We start from the raw sequence: 23,795 nt of genomic DNA, 5'->3' as shown, positions 1-23,795 counted from the left end.
AGCCTGAGAGGTACGGCAAGAAGTACTTAAAATGTCTTTAACTATGCATATTAGGAGATAATTAACAATGAAGGGATGAAAAGTGGAAAATATGTGTAAAAACTCGTCACATTGGAATCGCTCTCTAAGTGCCTTGCTGAAGGGCATAAAAACGGTGTTTGCTACGTGAAAGAAAAGAATCAGACCCTGAAGATTCAAGCACCGTGTGAAGAAAGTCCAACCCCCTCATTCAATTCATAAGGTGCCAATGCAGAAGTCTCAACATTATCCTCACTGCAACGCTGCGACCTCTGGAAACAGATCTAGGTTCACCAACCAAATATCTGCATACTTCTACCAATATAGACTAGCAAGTCTGTTTCTGGATTTATTATTTAAACAGGCCTTTGTGTTTCATGTCATCGTCTCACTGAGGCTTCAATATTTTGGGAAACATGCTGTTTAGCTTAGCCTAACACAGAGACTGTAAATGAGGGCAAACGAGGAGCCGTATGTGTCGTGGCTAGGCTAGCTGTTCCCCCCAGTTTCCAGTACAGATGTTCCGATACCATTTTTCCCTCCCGATACTGATTCCGATTCTCGTGCTGTGGGTATTGGCCGATACCGGGTACCGATACTGGTGGGAACATCCACTGTAAAGTACTGCCAAACCGCCAACATGATGCGCTAACATTAGCTCCTTTTAACAGGTGATCAATTCTTCCTCATCCCTCTAAAACTGCTGATGCCGAAGAACTGTGTCAAAGCCAACGGAGCTAGCCAGTAAATAAATTCCTATTTCTAATAAATGACGTGGTATCGGATCGGTGACTGGACTCCAGTACTCGCCGATACCGATGCCAGCATTTTGGGGAGTATCGGAGGCATTTCCGATACTGGTATCGGAATCGGAACAACTCTAGTTTCCAGGCTTTATGCTAAGCTAAGCGTCTGCTGTCTGAAGTTTCATATTTAAGAGACGGGTATGAGAGTCTCATCCTATTCTTGGCATGAAAATCCCAAATGTATTCCTTTAACATAATGCTGTTTACCCCCCACATACTCTCTGCCAGTCTAGGGACTCAAACTAGCACCCTTCCAACATCAAACCCTCACTGGGCTGCTGCAGCTCTTGTAGGCTTTTCTCCTCCATAAAGACTTTATCAGGATCATTATTCAGGAAGCAAAAGTTAAAAAGTGATGAATAAGGATTACGCTGTCTGCTATTCTGCTGTGACAAGGAGTGGCAGTCATTAGAGAGATATTAATAGACAGGCTATTAGCTCAGGTCGTAGCGTGGTGTCACACTCTGTTACAGTGACGCTGACTTTCTGTCTCCCTCCTCGGCTCTTCTCTCCCTCTATCGCTTTGCACCTCTCCTCACCCCTCTGATCCCCCCCCCCCCCCCCTTCTCTCTCGTACACTGGCCCTATCTTTCACTTTGCTCGCGGTTCTCGTCGCTGCGGGCCCAAACCACTTCACCACTGCGTTGTCTATCTAATCCTGTTTTCCATCATACCGCGCTCTCCTCTCTTTTCTCACACCCACAGTGTGCCGTTTCTCACCATAAATCCTCAAACCACCACTCCCCCCTTCATTCGCCACGCATCATTTATTAACACCCCCCCCCCCCCCCCCCAAACCCATCTCCTCCCATCGCTTTCTCCCTCATTCACTTCAGCTACGACCACACGTACACAGATGTATTTGGGCCAAACAGGCGTCCGTACATCAGAAAAGCTGCCAGTTGCTACCAAGACATGGGGGTCCGGTCCAGGGCTGGGGGGCTCCTGTGCAGCTTCAATGAGACATCACACACTTTTAAAGCTGTGCATCATCTGACAACTTGAACGTAAAGATATATAAATAACGCACCAGTTTTGCACCCTCAGCTATGCTCGCTAACAAACAGGAACGATCACAGGCACTCGGATCAAAAATGGACAGTTGCTGCTTCATGTTGCTGCCTGTCTGATGTAGGCTCGGCTGATATGGATCACATTAATACGATGAATAAAACAGCATTAATTGTGCTGGGAGTCTATCAGGTGATTGACTTCAACTAAATCTTGGGTTTGTATCTGAAATACCTTTTTATTTATATTTTATTTAATAATAACTCTGCTTTGCTTTATAGTGAGCCGTAAAATTACATTTTGGTTAATTTAATGTTATTGCTGAAAGGACGCTTTTTTCTTCTGTCCATATATAATGTGATGTATTGGATTTGGGGATTAACCGTGCCATGAACACTACATTTTTTCCATTTTTGGGAATGTATCAGAGCGCTATATAGTGCATATATTTCACACGCAGACACTCAAATACCATGGTGGACAGTGAATATACTGCACTATATATTAAATAGATTCGATAGATTGTGGACGCAGCTGTAGAGTTCTCACACTGAAAGATTAAATCAAACGTTATCATGCTGACATTTGAACTGCCATATCTTAATTTCACCTAGTCCTTGACTGCATCTGTAAAACGTGGCACACAAATGTTTTAACATTTCCAAAAAGCTTCATTTTTCAGCACCCGCAAGAAAAAAACTTAACGTGGCCTCGATCTTCATCCTTCTTCACCTCAACACTCCTCCTCTTTATTCCTCACTAACGACCTCTCTGTCCAACACTCCATCTTTAACAAATTCCCTCATTTCTTCCCAATCATCTTATCGCTCCTCTCATCGCTCCTCTATTGTGGAGTTGTGAATCCTCCGAGGGAGTGAGAGAGACAGAGAGGGAGAGAGAGAGAGCGGCAGAGGGTAAGGCTTCGATTTCGCAGCAGACAAATAGGCTGACTTTACGTAGGTAACCTCTGTAAATGGGATTTCGATCTGTAATTCTCGACAGACCCTAGACGATTACATAAAGACACATATGAGAGAGAGGACGAAGGCGGAGGAAGACGAAGAGAGACTCTCAGGCAAACCTACTGTACATAAAACTGATGCCTCACAATCTCCCGTCTGGTTGGTGAGTCAGAGGATTTACAGTCACGCTGACTCCTACACTTCCCAACACATCGACAAATCAGCAGTTAAACACAGATACGCACATATGGCTGTCGCCCACACCCAATACGGGTGGAGGTCTGACCTTAATTGGTCTCCGTTTGTTAGTTCGCCTGACGGCGCTTTGGGAGGAGAATCTCAATGCTCATTTGTGGCACTTTTTATTTATTCATTAGCTCCAGACAGCACTGATGTGATTTAGATTAACCTTGGAAATGATGCAGCTCATTAGTGCTTTAAAGCTTTTATCAAAATTACAAAAGACAACTGTTTGCAACCTGCTGCGAACTGTAATAACTGTATTGGTAATTGCACCTCACCTTAAAAGGACTTGCACACACGCACACACACACACACACACACACACACACACGCACACACACACACACACACACACACACACACACACACACACACACGCACACACACACATGGACTTTTAAAACTTGTTATTATGTATAGATGATAATTATTTATTACTTCCTCTCCAAAGTTAAAGTAAAAAATGAACAATGGAAGAAAAGATCACAGTGTTGTTTCCTACTTTAAAAAACAATGTAATTCATCTTTGATTTGTAAAGGCAAGTAAATTACAAAACAATGGTCTTAATGAGCTAAAACAATACAAATTTAAGTCGGAAAAAACAAACTTTAATTGAACTATCCATTCATTTTTTAAACCCTGGACACAACGCCCACATTCACAACCATGTGCACTTTCCAGTCTACCCAACACACTGTATTTGGACTGCTGGAGGAAAGCAGAGCACCCAAGGGAGACCCACACACACACTAGAAGAGCTTGTAACACACAGAAAGACCCAGTTTTAAAAAACAGCATAAATAAGTAAATGAATGTTTTTATTACATGTGCTTATATTTTTGGAAATATCTCATGATTTTAACCTATCGAATGAATGATTTTGTCCGATTAGTATTGACCAATCACGTTTGTGCTGGATTTGTTTGCATGCAGGAAAAAGAGGGAAACAAATGTCTAATATAGATATCTGTTTATTGAGATTAGCCTCGGATGTCATGTCGTTATTCCAACCTCAGTCTTGCTCCTCAAGTTGCTCTTTGGACTGTAAACAACGACGGAAGTCGTGGTTTGGAGTGGACACCCATCGTCAGGTCTCACCCCCGGAGATGTTGGCCAGAGGCTAAATCATCGTCTGATTGATCGATTGGTCAATTAATCAATGACAGAAAATCATCATTTATCAAACAATGCCACACATTCAAAGCTTCCAGCTAAAGCCTCCCCCTCGTTCATATCACATTGAATATCTTCGGGGTTTGAACTTTGCATTAAAAAAAAGATCAATCTGAAGATGTCACTTTGGGCTCTGAGACACTGTGAAGGCTATTCTTCACGTTTTTCAGGACAATTTATAGATTAAACAATGAAGCTAAGAAAATAATCGTGGGACTGATCGATGATGGAAATAGCCCTCTGAAAACTGTAATGTGTTGTTCGAGCTCTCACACACACAATCCCCTCTCTAGTTCCAAGGTTCTCTCTGGTTCGCCAGTCTGTGAATCAGCAGACATACAGTCGCACTAACGGAGATCTGGAAGCCGATGAAGGGAGAGTGAGAGAGAGAGATGTAGAGCTTAATAAGCCTGATCTGTACTTTCTGTTTATTCCGTCTCAGTCCAAAATTGCTTCGAGGTGCGGCTTGTTTGAAAAGTAATTCTCCTCCACCATATTTAATTGTTTTATTGTGTCATTACTTCATGTTGCCGGAGCATTAACGCGCCGTGCATTCCACTATGCCTATTAAAGCGTAATGGCTCTACAAAGCAATATACGTTGTGATTAGACATACACGCACACACACACTATTAAGCGGCAACAGTGCCAGAGAGTGATATGAGGCAATATTGCAGGCGAGCAATCTGATGAAGTGTGCAGAAACAGTCATTAGCCGAGTCCTCGTCCCCGTTCCTTTTACCACACACTTAAAATCCTAACGAAGGAGCCGCCGTCGCTTTCACACCGCATCGCCTCATAATCACTCCAAGAAAACACTGTCAGAATCCTAACACACAATCTCACTTTGTCACTCCTTTACTCTGCCAGAAGCAGAGACGCGTTGGCTCGTTTTCTCACGGCTTATGGGGCGCAAACAGCGGCAAGAATCCGAGGACGCGTGCATACAATACACCGTAAAGTGTGAGCTGGCGAGAGAACTTCTTCAATGTGTTTTTGAGAGTGTGAGAGGAAGTAATAAGATGAGTGGAGCGCGTTTGTCTGCGGAGAGAGTGATGATGGATCGTGGGGGAGAGGCAGGTGAAGCTGAATCTCTCCCTACAGCACCGGTCATAAAGCCAGAGAGCAGCCTCCTCTCCAACAACACTATGAGATCAAATAACCTCCAGTGCCTGTGAGCACACACACACCTACACAACTACACACCCACTCACACTCGGAGGTGAAAGCAACATCAGTGGCTGGCACTGATACTCAGGCTTCGCTCTGTTTTGAAACATCCATCATCTTCTTCAGCAGAAAGAGATGCAATGAAAGTATAAAGACGAGCACTCTTTGACACACTCCTCCCCCTCCCCGCTTCCTCCCTAGCTCTCAAAAACACATATACGCACAAACACACACACATAAATACGCAGCAGTGCGTGATGTATGAGGGTGAGAGGAGGTGAAGTCAGATGAACAAGCAGGAGAGGAGGTGGAGGTGGAGGAACAAATCAGAGTAGGAAGGAGAGAAACAATCCAAAGTGCTCAAGTGGAAGGAGGGTCACTGATGGGTGAGACTCGGAGGGGGAGTAGGACCCCGGGAGTGTGTGTGTGTGTGTGTGTGTGTGTGTGAGAAAGAGAAAAAAGAAAGAATGAAGGAATGGCATCAATCTTGCCGAATCTGATCGCTACTTTTTTTCATAACAATAAACCTTAGAGCAAGGCATTTTACAACCAGCATCTGTCACAAAGGCTTGACACCGCCACAGTCCCGCTCCCTTTCTGTCCCCGACAGTCATTAACAGCCCTCCCTGACTTCTCGCTTCGCCGTGTTACGGGGGTGTGTGAGCTTGTTTGTGCGTGCCCGTCCACATGTGAGACTCCCCTCGGCTCCACAATGTGTGCAGAGTTTCACGCTGTAATCGGTTGGGGGACCGGAACACACGGCAAACAATGCTCACCCAACACCGACGAGCACACACACGGTTTATAGGGCACACATGCATCGTCATGCTGCACACACACACACACACACGCCTCCCGATCAGGCTGGTGAGATGTAGTCCACTTTGAGTTTCTGCACTTTGATCAGATGTGGCCACACACGAAACGCTGCATGTTCAAGCTCCTTCCATGGTACATTCACACACACACACACACACATAATCATAGGATGCCAGATCATAAAAACATCCAGCAGCATGGTCCTGGGGGGTAATTTAGGATTAGCTCCAAAACAGCCTGAAACATTCTCACATTGATATGGAAATGAGTCCGATCTACCACTGGTGCAAATGGCTAAAAACAGTTACTTAAATGGCAACAAAAAGGAAACACTGTGTACATGCACGCACACACACACACACACAGAGAGAGATATGCATATGAATGGCATGCGAGGATCCCTCCCAGAGCTGGGTTGTGTCTATCAAAGGGCCGTCTCTCCCAGAGACCAGTCGAGGCCCGGCCTTACACACTTAGCATTAGAATACATCAATGGCACAGGAATGGAGGCACGCAGGCTTTCATAGTCGGAAAACCCACCTTCAGCCTCTATCTTCCCCCTTTTCACTCCCTCTTTGGTCCATCCCAACACTCCACCCCCACTGTTAGCCCTCCCCTATTATCTCCTGCTCCTCTCCCCCCCCCCCCCCCTCCTCCATCTTAAGACTCCCCCCTTCCTCTCCAGAAGGAAGCCTTTTTAACCGTGACCAGAACTCAGAGCCGCATGGACCGTGACCACATAGCCATACAACACCAGATAGTGTGTGTGTGTGTGTGTGTGTGTGTGTATGTGACTGACATAAAATAATCGTAGTTAGGTCCACCGCTGCAGTCACCCTCGGCGTCACGAGTGTCTGAACAGGCTGCTTCGGATCCTGTTTAGCTCTGTGGGATTCGCTGTCTGGTCATCAGCATTCGCCCCAACACCTCTCTGACTAACTGACAAACTCCACTTAATGGAATCAAACTTGGCCCATCAAATGCGTGTCAGCGCGTGTATTTGTGTGTGTGTGTGTGTGTGTGTGTGTGTGTGTGTGTGTGTGTGTGTGTGTGTGTGTGTGTGTGTCCCATCGCTTGTCTGTCGATACCCAGAGACAGCCTTCAGCCAGAGAATAGGAGAGAGAAAAAACAAGCAAGCTCTCCTTTACTCTCTAATTACAAATGACAAACCTGCTACCAAGAGTCAGTCTGGCACCTGACGACGCATGATAACCTCTCAGCTCTCTGCCGATAGTCAGTGGGGTAGACTGGAGGCTGTGTGTGTGTGTGTGTGTGTGTGTGTGTGTGTGTGTGTGTGTGTGTGTGTGTGTGTGTGTGTGTGTGTGTGTGTGTGTGTGTGTGTGTGTGTGTGATTGACAGATTAAAACAAGAACAACAAAATTAAACGGCCCTACGGCTCTGATTTCCAATGACAATGCAAGAAGTCTGTGGCCAATATCTCACCTGTCTTCCTCTCTCCGTTGCCCTTTTAAAGTTTCCCGTCCTCTACATTTAGTCATCGATTTGATCCTTCCTTCCTTCCTTACCTCCTTCCTTGCTTCCTTCCTTCACCATCTCATCCTCCGGCCCCTTATGCATCATTTAAAAAATCAGCCGTTCTCCTCCTGATCCTCTATTTCCTCCCCACCGTGTACTAATAAGGTTAACGCCATATTGTGGCGTGTTCTCTCACTGGCTTATATCTCCAATTGCATTGTAACGATATCAGTCGGCATCCACTGCGAGCGTCATGTGATATAATACCCTCGCAACAGGAGAGGCTGTAACCCTCACACCGTACGCTCTTCTCTTCACACCCACAACTCTTCTGCTGTAGCAGTTTGCTGTTTGAGAGAAGCGAGGTCGCGGAGGCCGGGAGGAGATATCATACCAAAACAGTGCTTTTAGGAATAAATACGTCTCACCAGAAGGCCGTGTAGTAGCCGTGTTGTTTTCAAAAATAGGTCAAGTCAAATCTCAACACTAAAAAACAGGATGAGGCAACAAACTAGTTCTTAACTGGGGATGATTTGTTACTAAAAGGCACATATTATCTGCCAGGTGTAACTGTTACATAAGGAACTGACAAAGTGAACATTAGCCTGATAAGCGCACGACTCCTTCAGATAAAAGCTAGTGGAAAATGGTCATCTGACCTGACACTTGATTAAAATGTGGTTTAATATCAATGCAAACTGGAGAAGATGTTCAATGATATTCTCCTTAAAATGAATATCCGTCAGCTTTGTGTAATGGAATATATCCTCCTTCTAGCTGTATTATACTACCAACACTGACACATTTCTACATGTATGCATAAATAAGAGAAAGCATACATTTAGTGGCGGTTGAGTTTAATTCATTCTAAACTGAAGAAGAGCCCAGACAGAGTTCTGGCAGCAGCAAAAACACACCGACGAACACGAGAACGAGTTAAAAGGTGAGGAATAAAGAGGGAGAGAGAGGGAGAGAGACACTCAGAAACAGCGTTCTGAATGGACAGCCAGACGTGGGTTCACGCTACAGGAGTGAGCTTACACTTCTTCCCATTCACACCAAGCATTGAGTTAGCATTGACTCCCCGCTGAATGGCCTTGTGAAGGCGCGGGGCGATGCTAACCGGGAGGCACTATCGCTAGCCGCCCCGCTCCTTGGCAGAATAGCCAGGGCGCCATTGATATGGTAATGTCCGGGACGTTTTCGGGGCCAAAGCTTGGGACCGTGGGCGCTCTGTGATCGTCCAAGCCCAAAAAAGACAGATCTCCAGGGCATTGTGATTTCCCCAGTCAAGGCCCTGAGTGATCAGGATAAGCCCGTCCATGCTGCTTTAGTGCCGTCACTCAGGGGCTATTGTGGTCATGGCCATTTTCATCACAATTGACCTCAGTTTTGGCAGTACTGTTCTGCCGGGCCCTCCTTTCTCTATTCTTCAGTGCCCTCCCCTCCTTCCCTTCACCCTCCATCAATGATTTTTTCCCCCCGTCTGGTCTTTCTCTCCGGCAAGAACAGAGGCCCACAGATCCAGAGTCGAACTGGCCTCTCTGCCTATCCACGGCCATCTCTGCAGCGAGACCGCGTCACGGAGCCTTTGATTATCTGAACTGATTCGGTAGAAAATTGCAACCCGTGATGCAATACACGTTCTCAGATTTACTATTCACCTCCAGGGGGCGAAACGCTCAGCGCGTGTGGTTTGAACCGCAATCTACGTCACACGCCACGACTGGGCGGGTGTGTGTCGTCATTCTGTGTTTTATGCAAGGCCGGTTTAGCAAACATGTACGGAGTGTACGGGGTGTGTTACTCTATATATGAAGTGTGTGTGTGTGTGTGTGTGTGTGTGTGTTCTCTCGTTGCTCCACTTTATTTGATCAGGGCTGGAAGAAAATAACAATGTAGTCCCATGAGGAAGCGCTGGGAGGTAATGACAGAGATTGTCCCTGAAACGAGTTTTCCCTGCACGTGTGTGTGTGCGTGTGTGTGTGTGTGTGTGTGTGTGTGTGTGTGTGTGAAAGGGGGAAAACAGATCGAAAAATGGAAAGAGAGGAGGTGGAGAGTGAAGAGTATGCATATGTATGGCTCTAATACATGTGGGTAATGTGCGTGGGTGGTATGCTCGTAGGCTGTGGGGCATTCACATACCTCCCCCCCGTCCACACACACACACACACACACACACACACATACATATACGATGGGAGGAGAGTTTGCCTGGCTGCGAAGAACTCTGCTCCATCAACACAACACATCCTATTTCTCCACATCTCCTCCCACATCTCCCTCTCCCCCTCCACCACCTTTATTTCTCTCTCTCCCGGGAAGTGACACAGAATTCTTTTTAACTGCAGTACATTCATTACAACAACTCTGCAACTCCCACATCCTCCACACCCCCCACACTACCCTCTCCCCTATCTCCGACACTCTTTCTCCCTCCCTATAATACAAGTGAAATAAAGTCAGTGTACATATCCGCCTGGACTTTACGCTTTCATTAAAAACACGACGGAGAGAGAGAGAGAGGAGCTGGCTAAGGGAGGTGGTAAACACTCATTCATATGCAGCCTTTACTACGGCAACGCCAGCACATTCCCGCGCCTCAGAGCGTAGGAAGGCGAAGCACAGCCTCCAGACAGCGTGGGCGTCGAGCACCGAGGCCAGCCAGCATCTCTCGCTCTCAGCTTTGCAGAGCTCCCTCCCATTGACAACCATTGACTCTGCTCGGTGTGTACACACATGTACACAAAGACACAGCTGTCCCTCATCCAAATGCACGCGCACATGAAACGAATCGGACACCAAAAGGTCAACGACACTAGGTTGTACATGAAATCACCCAGACGGAGACTCACATAGGCAGCACACCTCACAGATAATGTTGGATGAACAGAGAATATATGCCGCGAGTCAATAGGAATTTATCGTGGCAGCCAACGCTGCAAATCAATAAGGAGGATTGCTTTATGGAAGTATTGGATTTACAGCAGTGATGGAGTATCTGGTTTGTCAGGTATTTAATTCAGTGTGTGAGACAAAAACAGACTTTCCCCATTTGGTTATTTTATCTACAAATGAGTTCTCAATAGAATTTCAGCATGTAATAATTACTAGGTTAATTACTAAGTTCTCTCGTGCTAGAAATGTACGTGGAGGGATGCATCCCTGTCGTACCAGAGACCTGCACACTGCTGGTCCCCTGAACGCTTCATTAACGGGCCGTAGACTTGAATGTGCCTGATGAGGGTCTGATGAATGGAAACGTGAGGGCAAGTGGTCAGGATTTTTTTTTTTTTTTTGAGCCAAAAGAACCATGATGGCTAAAAATAAAAAAATAAAACTAAAAGAAAAAATATATATAGGTCGATAAAGGACCCGCTTTATCAAAACAGTTGCGATCAATATACCGTGAATATTTGATCCTTTTCACCCACCACCAGAAAAGCTGCAACTAATGAATATTTAATTTAACTATGAATCTATCTATAATCAGCTGACTCATTGTTTGGTGAAAGAAACCTTCCCAAGATGACGATATAAATTGATTGTTTTCTCCACCATGTTGGACATACAAAGATATAAAACTGCAGCAAATCGTCATATCAGAGACGGACCAAAGAATATTTCATGTTTTACAAAAAAACTAATTTATTTGATTATTGATTAGAAAACATGATGAATTAATTCTTCCTACACTGACTTATAAATGCATGGACTGTTGGTTCCAGACCCACGCATACGCTCCCTCACACATCCCCTCAGCAAACACAGAAAAGCTGCAGCATTATATTGGCATTCAGCACGCCGACACAAACTGGCCAATATGTGAAGCCAAGAACAGGAATCCCTCAAAGAAGCAGCAAGAATGTCTCAGAAAACACACACACACACACACACACTGAGAGCTCATTGTCTGATGTGAAGTGAGACTCAAGAGGAGTACGATGATGCAGAGGAGGACAATGAGGAGGAGAAGAAGAAGCGATGTGTCGAGTAGTCGAGCCAACGGGAGAGATGGAGAGCGAGAGAGGGAGAGAGAGAGAGAGAGAGAGAGAGAGAGAGATCCGGGAGAGGAGCACAGTGTCTGTAGGACACCATCGATCCAACACCGACAGAAATAGACAGCCAGACCAGAACCAACAGGAGACCCACCAACACACAGCGGTGCTGCCGGTCGTACACACGTCTGTACACTCCACAGCCCACACACACACGAGCACTCGTGCACACATCAACACATCAACACATCAACACATTCACATAACATTCAAGGCGCAGTTTTCAAGGCGAACATTCAAGTGCTTCAACAAAATTAAACTGAGCGTGTTTTTCACACCGCCCGCTTGAAATGTGTCCACTGGGCTGCATATGTTTTATCTTTATTATATATATATATATATATATATATATATATATATATATATATATATATATATAAACAATATAACCCATATATATAACCCATATAACCCATTCATGCTCCTCCTTTTCTGAGGTGAAGCAGTTAATCTGTTTAAGGCCGCTACACTTACTGGGGTGAGACAAATGAAAGGTTGAGTAGGTCATTTGGAAAAAACACAGAGATTTTGACTTTGAATGCATCATTTAACTGAAAAAGTCCCGCCCCCTTGGTTCAGACCTCTAATCAAAGCCGCTCCCCCAGAACACCAAACGATGCTCGAGATCGGCAGAGTGCAATCAGGAAGTAAGCATTGACAGACAGGCAGACCGTCCAATCATTTTCTCTAGTCCGACTTTTTTGATTGGACGGGTTTTTACAGTCCTACCACGGCCACAGATGACATTTGTAAAAATGTTTTAATTCAGAGCATTTAATGTATTATTTGCTATCGGTGTGTTACGAGGATTTCAAGTAATAAAAAGTGTTTCTGAATAGAATCACCTACTCAACCTTTAATTATGCGCACACAAGGATGAAATTCTCCCACTGAAGATGCTTCAAGAAAAAAAATATACAAAACAATCGCATGGATATAAATGGATATAAATGCCTTTAGAGCGGACACACACACTCCGGTCCAAACACTCCAAGAGGACAAAGCTTAGAGAATAAATGTGAGAGCTATTTTACATGAAGGCATGCAGAGATGAATCAATAAGGTCAATCAGCTGCTAGTAACTGCTTTTTTACTGCGGCGCCACCTTTTATATGTCGTTGCTTCTGCAGAAGCCCCAGTGATTGAGGGCTGATTGCTCGCCGTGGTAACCGTTGTGGTTCACTGCTCTGTGTGCGTGGAGTCGGTGGCAAACTTGAGTTTTAGGATAAGAGGAGATGTGAGCTGCTTCTATCTTTAGTCACCAACCGGTTGATCGCTCAGCTTACAAATCACTTACTTCTCGCTCTCTGGCTCTCCCATTACCTGTGCTGTGAAAGATTCGACAAAAAGACACATTTGCATTCTTTTGTACTAACAAGAGCAGACGTTAGGGCTACATTACTCCGGCTGCACTGAACAGTTTGCACGCTCCATCAGAACTTTGACATTCAAATTATTAATATAGATAACTTACAGAAACATTGTGTTCGTCTCTCTGTCCACTCACACACACAACGACACGCTGCATCCTCGTCTGTTATTATCTCACTCTTTAGTCCGTGTTATTGAAAAACGTTAGATTTAATTATTTCCAAAACAACATGTTTAATATCCAACAAAACATTCTGCTTCGATCCATACTCGCCGACTATGAGCCTTTCAAAAACGTCATGTTACTCTCCCTCAGCGGTGTTAATGAGGCAATCTGACAGCACCATGAACTACATCTATATGACCTCAGTAATCAGACGGACGCTAGCATGTGGTCACTTGTTTGTTTGGTTATATGCTACAACGATGCGAGAAAACAGAAAGAATCAAATAAAGTCATAACTGATCAAATACCGAGGACAACTATCGCACTTTAGAGATTCAGACACACTGAAGAACTCATGAAAACACACATACATGGCAAAATCTAAATCACCGCATCAAACCAAATATGTTTCTGGCATAGATCTACTGTCTATGACAAAATGGAAAACAATCTAAGTGCTGTTGTGTGTGCGTTACATCAGGCAGAATGTTCGCTGGTTCCAGCCTCTCAAGTTGAAAACGTTATAGATCACTGTGAACTCGATGACGTCACCTTGGGCTCAATAAACTGAGAGTGTAAAAATATTACTCACAGCCCAAAACACCGATGCGATACACAATAGAAGCCTGAAACAAAAACAATAGAATAGAACTCGGGAGACTCTCTCAGCCTCTTTTTCCTGACCAGACGAGAATTTTCCACCAAGGTTTTTCCCCCAACATTGCCTGTTGCCGTGTGAGTTACTGGTTGGTTGGCTGGCTGCTTTCCACTGACACATCAGCCGGGTTGACAGTTTTACTGACTGGTTGCCGTTGCCATCAGGAGCAGAGTGCTTGGTATAGGGAACATTTCTGCCTCTCTCTCCCCGGCCTGGCTGGGCCTGATTAAAGCCTTCTGCTGAAACAAGGTCATAATTCACTTAGCCGGTGCCCAATTTCCGCATAATTACCCTCCTGCCTCGCGAACACGAACGCACGTGCACGCGTCCGCTCCGATGCTCAGGCACAAACACATTTCCTCTCTGATTTGTGTCATTACTGAGAGGAGAGTGGTTAAAAGGTTTCAGAGTTGGCCTCTTAGTGACAGCTTAAATGGATAAAACCTCAATTAAAGACTCTCCCCTCTCCGCCGCACTCTCTCTGCGGCTGGAATGAGCATAATTCTGTGTCCTCTGCAGTTTGTTGAAGTGAGGACTTGGTTTTGCCTATTTTTTTGGTTTCTGTTTTTTACTCCCACTGGATGCTCAATCAAACCTTTCTAATATTTCGCCGTAATTGTTTCTTTTAAAACCTGTTGCAGAGAAGCCACGGCCAGAATAAAACCGCTTGATGAATCGCAATTTTCTTCAATAATAACAATAAGCCTCATTTCTGGCCGGCGAGCGCCGACAATAGACGTCCTGCAAACGTAGAGTCTCTCCTCCCTGCTGCTCCTCCGACCCGTCCCGCCCTGCGACGGTTGATTCCCTGAACAGCCGTATTGTCTTTATGTGGAGGATTCCTAATTGTCATGTCGCTCGAGGTTATTAACGCTGGACCACTCTGCTCTGTTGTGATCAGGCTCAGCATATGGCCTCCGACGGCTACTCGGCTTCTACCATTAGCCACACACACACACACACACCATATGAGCATCTGGTGTGTGTGTGTGCGTGTGCAAGAGCTGACAGTCTACATTATTAGCACCCCCCCCCGCCCCCCTCCTCAAAGCCCCAAGAGCGCTGGCGAGGAATAGAGTAGACATCACATAGAGTATACTCACACACACACACACACAGATACATAAAGCGCTTTGAAACAGCTTGTAAACATCACAGCCGTGTTATTAGCACCTGATTACACTGCCGGAGCTTAGGCATCAGCTCAGAGAATAATGTTAATATCAACAACAACATCGACGGCGTGCGCCTCAGTGTGTGCATCTGTGTGTTTTCGTGCATCGCCTCCAGCCCGTCGCCGTGGGATTCGTTCTCTGTGGACAATTTGTTCAAATTTAACACATGGATGGGAAAGATAAATTCTTGTTTCGGCGCCTAAAATCTGCAGATAACGAGGGAAGACGGCCACTCGGTAATTTGGCCGTCAAAGGGAGAAAAAAAGGCAACGCGTCTCAGACGGCGGCATTTGAACTTAAATCAGCACAGACGCCGCGTGGCTCTGACACGGCTCCTGTTGTTCCTGGAGATGTGATTTTCGGCGAGCGCGTCGTTAAGGTAAGTGTCCTGAAAAGATCTGAATAGTCACTTTACTCTCACTTCTCAATCTCATCTGTGAGCTCGACGTTTCCTTTCTAAGCCTCTCAGACCAGCATTGTCCCTGGAAACACACGAACATCTTGAAATCACCAACGGAGGAGCCAATACTGGTTCCTTTGACTGTGTGTGAACTCCCACTGAGCTGGAGGATGTGTGTCTGGTAGTGGACAGTGGAGGTGAAGGGAGCGTCTCTCTTATCGACTCATCCTGCTGCTTGCTGTTCAGAAGTTGCTCTTAATTTTGGTTGCAATCCCCTCAACTTTTCTGTGAATGCATCCGGCCTCTCGGTGGGACTGTTTAAGTCCTGGTGCAGATCCCCGGACTTCACCGGGTGTTTAATTCATAACCTGGATGCCTCCCTGTGTGGAAGTGACTGGGATCCTTCTTTTAAGTGCAAATCAACATCAAGCTTGAGTTAAACATTGTTAGTTATTAAAATAAAGGCATCTGATACTAGACTGTCCCATTCGCATCGATACCCGACCCATTTGAGTCAGTGTCGGCGTCAGCATCAGTATCTGCACCTGCATCTCCAGTTGCCAACATGTTCACACCTGTGCACACCTGGCCGGGGAGCAGCTGCAGCAGACGGACTGGGAAAGCTACAATAATTGGGTGACTCCAGCCCACATTGTCCAAACACCTGAAAAGGAGCGTTTCATCATTTTGAGATTGGCCAAACAGCACATACACCGACCTTAACACAAAGAACAGCAAGAAGAGCAATCAGTCACAGTCTCCGTCGCTCCGTCGGGTCATTTAGACCGGCCCGTCTAACTGATGGGTGTTGTTGGAAGCTGAAGCGGCGATAAGGAAACCAACACACACGGGGACGAGGACCCAACCTGGAAGCATATTCATCACCTGTCTCGGATTCGGAAACGTCCCAGTGTGCTGCGTTTTTGTCCGTCCTTATATCACAGCGATAAAGCCATTTATACTACAAAAAGTCCTCCCGTCTCCTCCAGGATTTGGTTGAGCTGCAGAGGCGCTCTCAGCTATTATATTCCCAGCATGTGGCAAATGATATGATAAATATGTGCGTTTCGGCAAATGCGGAAATATTAAATACAGAAAATTTGATTCCAAGCAACAAACGGCGTCCTCAAAGATATTCAAAGATACTGATTCAATTCAGTTATGCTCCATCCAAACATACCATTCCTATTTTATTGGGAATAAAAATAAATATAGCAATTACATGTGGCAGAAGGACTATGACTGAACGGGCTGAACCTCGACGCTCCAACGTCACACAGTCTCCTCAAAAGTGTATAATTGTGTGGCTTTCTGTGATTGGTCGGTGTCGTGATTAATCACATAAATCACTTGTCCGAGCATTGATGAAGGACAAATCCCAAGTAAATCAATATCACATTATTATTTTGGTTGTGCATGCATTGTCCTTGATGTTTTAGCCAGATGACACAAGGTCTGCTCAGACAGCAAACATCATATTACGTTAACGTACCGGGTTGCAACTAGCGATAGCGCTTATTGTCGATAAATCTGTCGATCATTTTCATGATAAGTTGTTTGATCCATAAAATATTTTACAAGATATTACATTTCAGAGGAAAAGAGAAACTAAAATATCCACATTTAAAAAGTTGGAATCAGAATTTTGAAAATGTTTTTCTTTTTTTTTTAGAAAACCAATTGATCAATTATCAAAATAGCTGCAGATGAATTTAATAGTTTAATCATTCATCGATTCATCGCTGAAGCTCTCGCACATTCACATAAATAAAATAAAGAAGGCATGCGTTGATAAATGTGTGTGTTGTGTTTATCCAGCTCCGTGTTCGTGTGACCCACTCAAACAAACGTTTTTGCATCCCCGTATTTATTATTTCTTCCTGTGGAGGTTCGTGTGAGAATGAACAACACTGAGCATTGATTGAAGCGTGAGCCAGAACATCCGTGTGCAGCTCTGAGCCGGTGAATCCGCTGCAGCCCACCGCGCTACACCTCCATCTCCCCGGAGCCCGGCTACCAAAAATAAATCTCCACCGCTGGGAAACACAGCATAGATGCCATTTTCTCTATTACACTTTGTTTTTCCTGCGTCAACTCTCCTGATCTACATCACCTGCCCATTGTAGTGAATGTGTCACGTCGACACTGAAACTTCTAGAAATCCTCATTAATTCACCGTTATGATTCAGACTTGTGTCATCTTTCCCTGTTTGTGTTGGAAATGTCATGAATAAAATCAACTGAAAGATACGCTGATGTGGAAGTGTTCTAGTGGCACCAGCATACGATCAGCAGTCACTAAAATCACTCGCTATCCTGGGACACCGATAAGACCATGACTTTGTGCCACGCTGCACCAGAAAGCCTGTCTTAGTCCGACACCGGTATGAGGTCACAGGTCTCAGAAGAGCTACATCCCATATATCCTTCAGAGCCGCCGTTCTGGTGACCGGTTTGATCCAAGATGGAGCGAGCACGGACATCAATACTCCATTTTCACAGTAATGCTTCCGATTAGTCGATCATGTAAGCGGGACGGCGTCGGAGGAAATGAAGAGAGCCAATCAAGAGATGTAGTCAAATCGGGGGGGGGGGACTCGATATTTCAGGCTTGTCTTTTTCCTCGAGATCAATGTGAGTGCTCTGTGTGTGTGTGTGTGTGTGTGTGTGTGTGTGTGTGTGTGTGTGTGTGTTAATCTGTTTGAGTGGGCTCTGGTCAAAACCTCATAGCGTGAGAGAGGAGAGGAGGAGGAGAGGAGGAGGAGAGGAGGAGGAGGAGAAAATGTGGCTGCAGGTGAAGGAAACAAAGAAAGGCAACATATTTTCTCACGCTGGAGAGATTCAGTCCAAGTTGATTTGACAGAGAAGAGAGTTTCACACTAAACCACGTAGCTCCCAAAATACCACAACCCCAGGAGTGCTTTCCCATCAGGCAACTGGAGGATGAGAGCAGAACAGCGAGGTGGGAGCACATTCCTGAAATCTAGCTCATCCCCAAAGAGGGAATAAAGATAGAGGACGAGAAAAGACAATATTCTTGTACATATACGACATCTCCATGTACAAGTACTCCTTCACCTGCACACAGACAGAGCAATGGCAGGGAGAGGGAGAGAGAGAGAGAGAGACAGTGAGGGAGAGGACCACTGGATCTTATTATGCAAACAGCAGTCATCCATCACACAGGTGTTCCCTATTGCTTTTAATTAATGACGTCTCTGCGAGCGCCCTGCACGCCACACACACACACACTTTCACACCCACCGTCGCCATCGTAACCGGCCATCCATTCACCCGTTCACCGCGTGGCCTTATTACTCGTTACTAATGAACAGCCTGATCACGGCGTCCATACAGCCGCTGTGATGATCACTGAGCCTGCCTTTGTGTGTGCGTGTGATGACATACGATGGTGATGTGCTGTATGATGGATGTGCTGCAAACACACACACACACACACACAGAGGCCCGGCGTGCACCTTGTGATAGTGAGTGAGTAATACTCTGCTTTGTGCAGATATTCATAAATGTAAATGTTGTTGTCCTAAGTGGGGCTGGGAGACGGATAGTTTTGTGTTGCTGTCAGGGGGACGGTTGATTGGCCTGCTTAATCCTCTCGTCTGTGTTCCCCCTTCTCTCTCATGCACACACACACACACACACACACACACACACACACACACACACACACACACACACAAACTCGCCCTGTCTTATGGGGTGTGATGTGAGAACTCGGTAATGTGTGTGGATCAGAGCGCCGGCCGAGCATTATCATCATTATTATGATGACCCTCCTCCTCCTGCTCCATTATAATTCAACACAAAACCTTGACTTCCACTCTCCTCCTGTAGCATCTCTCTCTCTCTCTCGCTGCTCTTTTCATATTCGTGCATTATTTCTCCGCTGCTCTGCGTGGTGCGTCTCTGCACCGTCTCACCAGCTGCATGAATATAAAACAAGTTCCACCTCGGCATCGATTGCCACAGACGCGTGTACATTTAAATGGGGAGCAGATCCTGCTTACGATAGCCGGCCTCATTTCAGTGGCATGCGTTGAGGTGTCATTGATACACACACACACACACACATGTGCAAACACACAAACATATGGTCTAGAAATGCATGTTTGTTTATTCAAACCCATTCACCTTTTGAAATATGCATCTGATAAATGAAGAGATATCACCAGAAATCTATTATGCAAATCAGTTAACTGCTGTGTTATTAGATTAAACGCATACACACGCGTGCGCACGCACACACTGGTGAGGCAGCGTGCACGCTCACACAGCGGTGCTTAATTGCCAGGTGGTGGAAGATAATGTGTGATTTAACGGACTGATGGATTTGTTTTTGTTTCGGTCACCCGTCAGTGAACAGAGACATCTGTAGCGGGGAAAACACACACGCGCGCAAGTGCTCACACACACGCACAAACGTGCACACCCTTATGCGCACGTCCGTGCCCAGGGACATCGTGGCGAGTGACTGATGGCGGTGGCAACAGCCGTCGTGTAAGACGCGAACGAGGTAAATGATCCGTCTTCTGGAAGTTAAAAAAGGTACACAGCGGTGTGTGTGTACTCACAATCATATGTTTGTGCACGTGTGCAGTGATAAGTGTGTGTGTGAACAGTTAATCCTACCAGGCTCAGTCTGTCTCTCGTGGTTGATGAGTGGCTCGAGGTCAGGAGCTGGTTGAGGAGCTGCAGGGTCCCGAGGCTTTACAATGTGTTTACCACTCAAACTGACAGTTATACTACAGCTTATTATTGGCCTTCCAAACCTCCACGCTGCACTGTGAGTTAGAGAAACTCCGGAGAGGCCCGTTGCCAACGGCAAGAGACACGCCAGCCAAAACTACAAATGTGGGATGTTGTGCTGTTGTGCAGATTGAAATAAATGCTGGGAACGGGGCGTGTGCCGGTGGAAGATGGCGAGCAAGCATGTGAAAGACGGACGGATCGGACGGGTTATCCTATCTCACTGCTGCGTGTCAGCGTCCACGCTTCCTTTGTCTGCTAATTCAATAAGGAGGCCTGAATTGGAGACGTCGTCCCCGCTCGCCGCCCGTACAATCGCCGACGTGCACGTGTGCACCGGGGAAGGGAGAGATGGAGAGATCAGGGCGGAGGCAGGTCCACCGAGATGGTCCTTTAATTAACCACAGTCTTTCAGAGAAGACACACACTGAGGCTCACGCTGCCGGGGAGGAGAATACTCTGCTCGGGGATGAGAGGCGTGTCGGCGGCGAGCGGTGTGCAGAGGGCCGCGGGGCTCTGCGGTGCTCCTGGACAGTCAGGTTAAAGGTGACTATCAGACCAAATGGGCCGCGGCTTTACTTTAACTTTACACACAGGCTGAGTATACGGCAAAAAGCAGCCGACAAATGACTTCATTATAAACATCTCGCCAAGGGCGCTGCTGCTGGTGTTACTGCCAGCTGATTGCACCGAGGTCCCAGGTTCACTTCTTCCCTTTGTGCCTTTGAGCGTTTTTCTCACTACCCCCCCCCACACACACACACACACACACACATTTTATCTAAATCAACTTCTGTCTCTGATATGGAAAGCCAAGGTGGAATTTCATTAGCATTTATTATCAAATTGTTACAGAGGAGGAAAAAAAGTAGAGAAATTGAAAATGGGCACCCTCCACTCGGAGAGAAGAATATCAGCTCAAATGCATTCGGAGCAACCGTGCACGCAATATTAGTTTATCTAAAATGAGCGGGAAAATAATTTTCTCACATGCAAGGGAAAAGTAATATTGTTTACAGTATTGCACCACAACCAAATAACCTGATGTTTTCCGCTCCCATTACTTTATGCTACTTCACGTGTAGTAATTCTGTCTGAGGCATAAATTCACTTGACTCTCACGGTTATTATTTCACACTGTAAACTTAAATCGTTGGCCTGGAGTTTTTATCGGCGAAACACAATCATTGATCCTCCTCCTGCGAAAAACAACAGTGTGTTTTCCTGAGTTTTCATTTTGTTTACGTCTTTAATAAGTGCAGTCGTAAAAATGCGAGTCCCTGCATTTGCGGCTGCTCGTCTTAGGGGCCAAGTAAATTCTGCTGAAGGGATAGATCACGAAATGAGATGTTTTTAAGGGCCGTCTGGTAGCCAAATGTAGCTTCCACACAGACAGGATCCACTGCAAGATGGAGAGCGAGAGAGGGAAGGTGTGCGTGACTGTGACATGCGCTCTCGTGCACCTAAAATGTGGGTTGATTGGTGCGTTATTTTCTAACATTAATGAGAAAATCTAAACACGCTTGCCGAATTGCTCGTTAAAAGGAAATCTTGAAAAGGCAAATGCAAATAAACAGAGATTTATCTGCAGAAGAGCAGCGACGTGGATGTGCAGATTCGGAGGCATGTGGAGACGCAGCTAAGGCAACACAAACGTACAAGGTCTCCCTGTGAATGGTAGGAAGAGGGATAAGCCCACAGTGTGTTGCAGCAGACTGACACTACATTCTTAAGGATCCAGCAGCAGAGCCATGGACCCGTGAGGACAGAATTAAAAAAAGGCAGCCTTCAAAAAAAAAAAGAAAAGCGGAGGAGGGGGCGAATTTTCACTTGAATCGAGATAGAGGCGAGGAGTGAGGGATTAGGAGGATAACAAAAAGGCCAGCGGACTGTGTGTAAACAAGAAAGGGGGTTAGAGAAGGATAGAGGGAGAGAGCCAGTTGGGAGAGTGAGCGAGAAGGAGAGATTGAATGGTGACACTGCTACAACACAATGGGGTCAGGATGAAGAAGTGCTCCTAATTGAACCAGATAGAGGAGAAGACAGAGACGGAGCTCTGGGAAGACCGAGGGAGGACAGAGACGGAGAATCCTCGGCCGTGCAAGGCTCGAAGGTAGAGGAGAGAAATGGAGAGCAGACAGCGGTACGCTGGACGGAGGAAGAGGAACTAAATATGTCCGACAAGTTGTGCAAGCAAAGGTGTCGAAAAGATGGGTTTCGGAGCCACCTTGACTTCACGGTAGGGGTCTGATGGGGGGCTCAGAAATACATTCACCACATACTGAGAAACATGAGAGGCCTGTTGAAATAGCTTTTGTGGACATAAATAGTTTTTTTCCACTTAAAAAAAAAAGCTGAGCGGTGGCTGCTCCCAGTATGAGAAAGAACACCATCAGGCAAAGCTCAAAGCAGCAACACACCACCTATGAGGTGAAACCCTGAGGAGCCTCACATTTTAACAGGTGGAGAATTAAGAGATCAGAAGAAATTACCACACACACACACACACACCGACCAGCACGGAGGAAGGAGGTCTTACTGTATGTTGGTGCTGTTCCAGTACACGGAGTGCCTGTTGGCTGACACCGGGACCACGTCCGCCCAGGTGAGACTCGTTAGCACCCAGAGAGACAGCACCACCAGAGCCATGCTCCCGGCTCCTCTCTCGGCCTCCGTCCCCTCGCTGTCTCCGGCCTCTCTCTCGGTCCCTTCACCCCACCAAGCAACGCGACTCAAACATCCCAGCAAACGCCTAACAGACGGGAGAGGGGAGAACACAGAGCTTCATGCATGCACACAAACGGACACGTTCAAAGACCATAAGACTTGCTCGGGTTTTTAAACTGTTGTAAAAGTCTATTGTGGTGTGACTGAGGTCCCCCCGCCCCCATAAACCAGACTACGAAACCCCCTTCCAACAAATCCTGGGGGGCTTCAAACAAGGGGGTATGTGGAAGTCCTTATTGTGCGGGTCCCCTTTAATGATCCAGCTGGTCCTCTCTTCTCACCGGGAACTGCTGCTTCTGAGCCCGCCAGGGGAGTGCAGGAGGCCGGTACGGGGTCCAAGCTGGAGGTCGGTCTCCCCGCGGGCATGAAACGATCCTGTCCGCCGCGGGAAAGAGTTACTGCTGACGTGAGGAGGGGAATTAAAGAGTGGGGGAATGAAAGATATAAAGCAAGTCCTCTTCTTCTCCTTCTTCTTCTTTTTAAACACTGTTCTGTATCTGCGTTGCTGCAGCTTTTTTCTTCTTCCAAGGATTCGCGAGGTGCAACGCACGCGCGCGTAACTCAGCTCTCCAATGTGCGCAAACAAGAAGGAGCCAGCTTCATGAGGTCTCCAAGACTCTATCCGACAACCATCGTTTACGGTGAGCAGCCTGCCCACCCGTCTCCCCCCTCACTCTCTTTCTCTCTCTCTCTCTCTCTCTCTCTCTCTCTCTCTCTCTCTCTCTCTATCTCTCTCTCTCCTCCCTCTGCTCTCTGTTTGGTAGGCAGCGCTCGTTCACTTCTTAACTCCGCCC

General features: G+C 46.2%; 1 protein-coding gene across 1 annotated transcript in view; it reads right to left on the bottom strand.

Annotated features, from left to right (window-relative positions):
- Positions 1–23,484, bottom strand: part of efna3b (ephrin-A3b) — a 52,678-nt gene extending 29,194 nt beyond the window's left edge. The window contains exons 1-2 of the mRNA XM_084027133.1: positions 23,283–23,484; positions 22,814–23,026 (exon numbers count right to left, since the gene is read on the bottom strand). Coding sequence (XP_083883259.1) covers positions 22,814–22,923 — 110 coding nt within the window. The 5' untranslated portion in view covers positions 22,924–23,026; positions 23,283–23,484. The remainder of the gene's footprint in view (positions 1–22,813; positions 23,027–23,282) is intronic.
- Positions 23,485–23,795: the final 311 nt, after the last annotated feature.

Source organism: Eutrigla gurnardus (genome assembly GCF_963514095.1).
Source record: "Eutrigla gurnardus genome assembly, chromosome: 14".
Classification (NCBI taxonomy): domain Eukaryota; kingdom Metazoa; phylum Chordata; class Actinopteri; order Perciformes; family Triglidae; genus Eutrigla; species Eutrigla gurnardus.
Note: the sequence above shows the minus strand (reverse complement) of the source record. Positions and strands in the feature narration are given on the sequence as shown.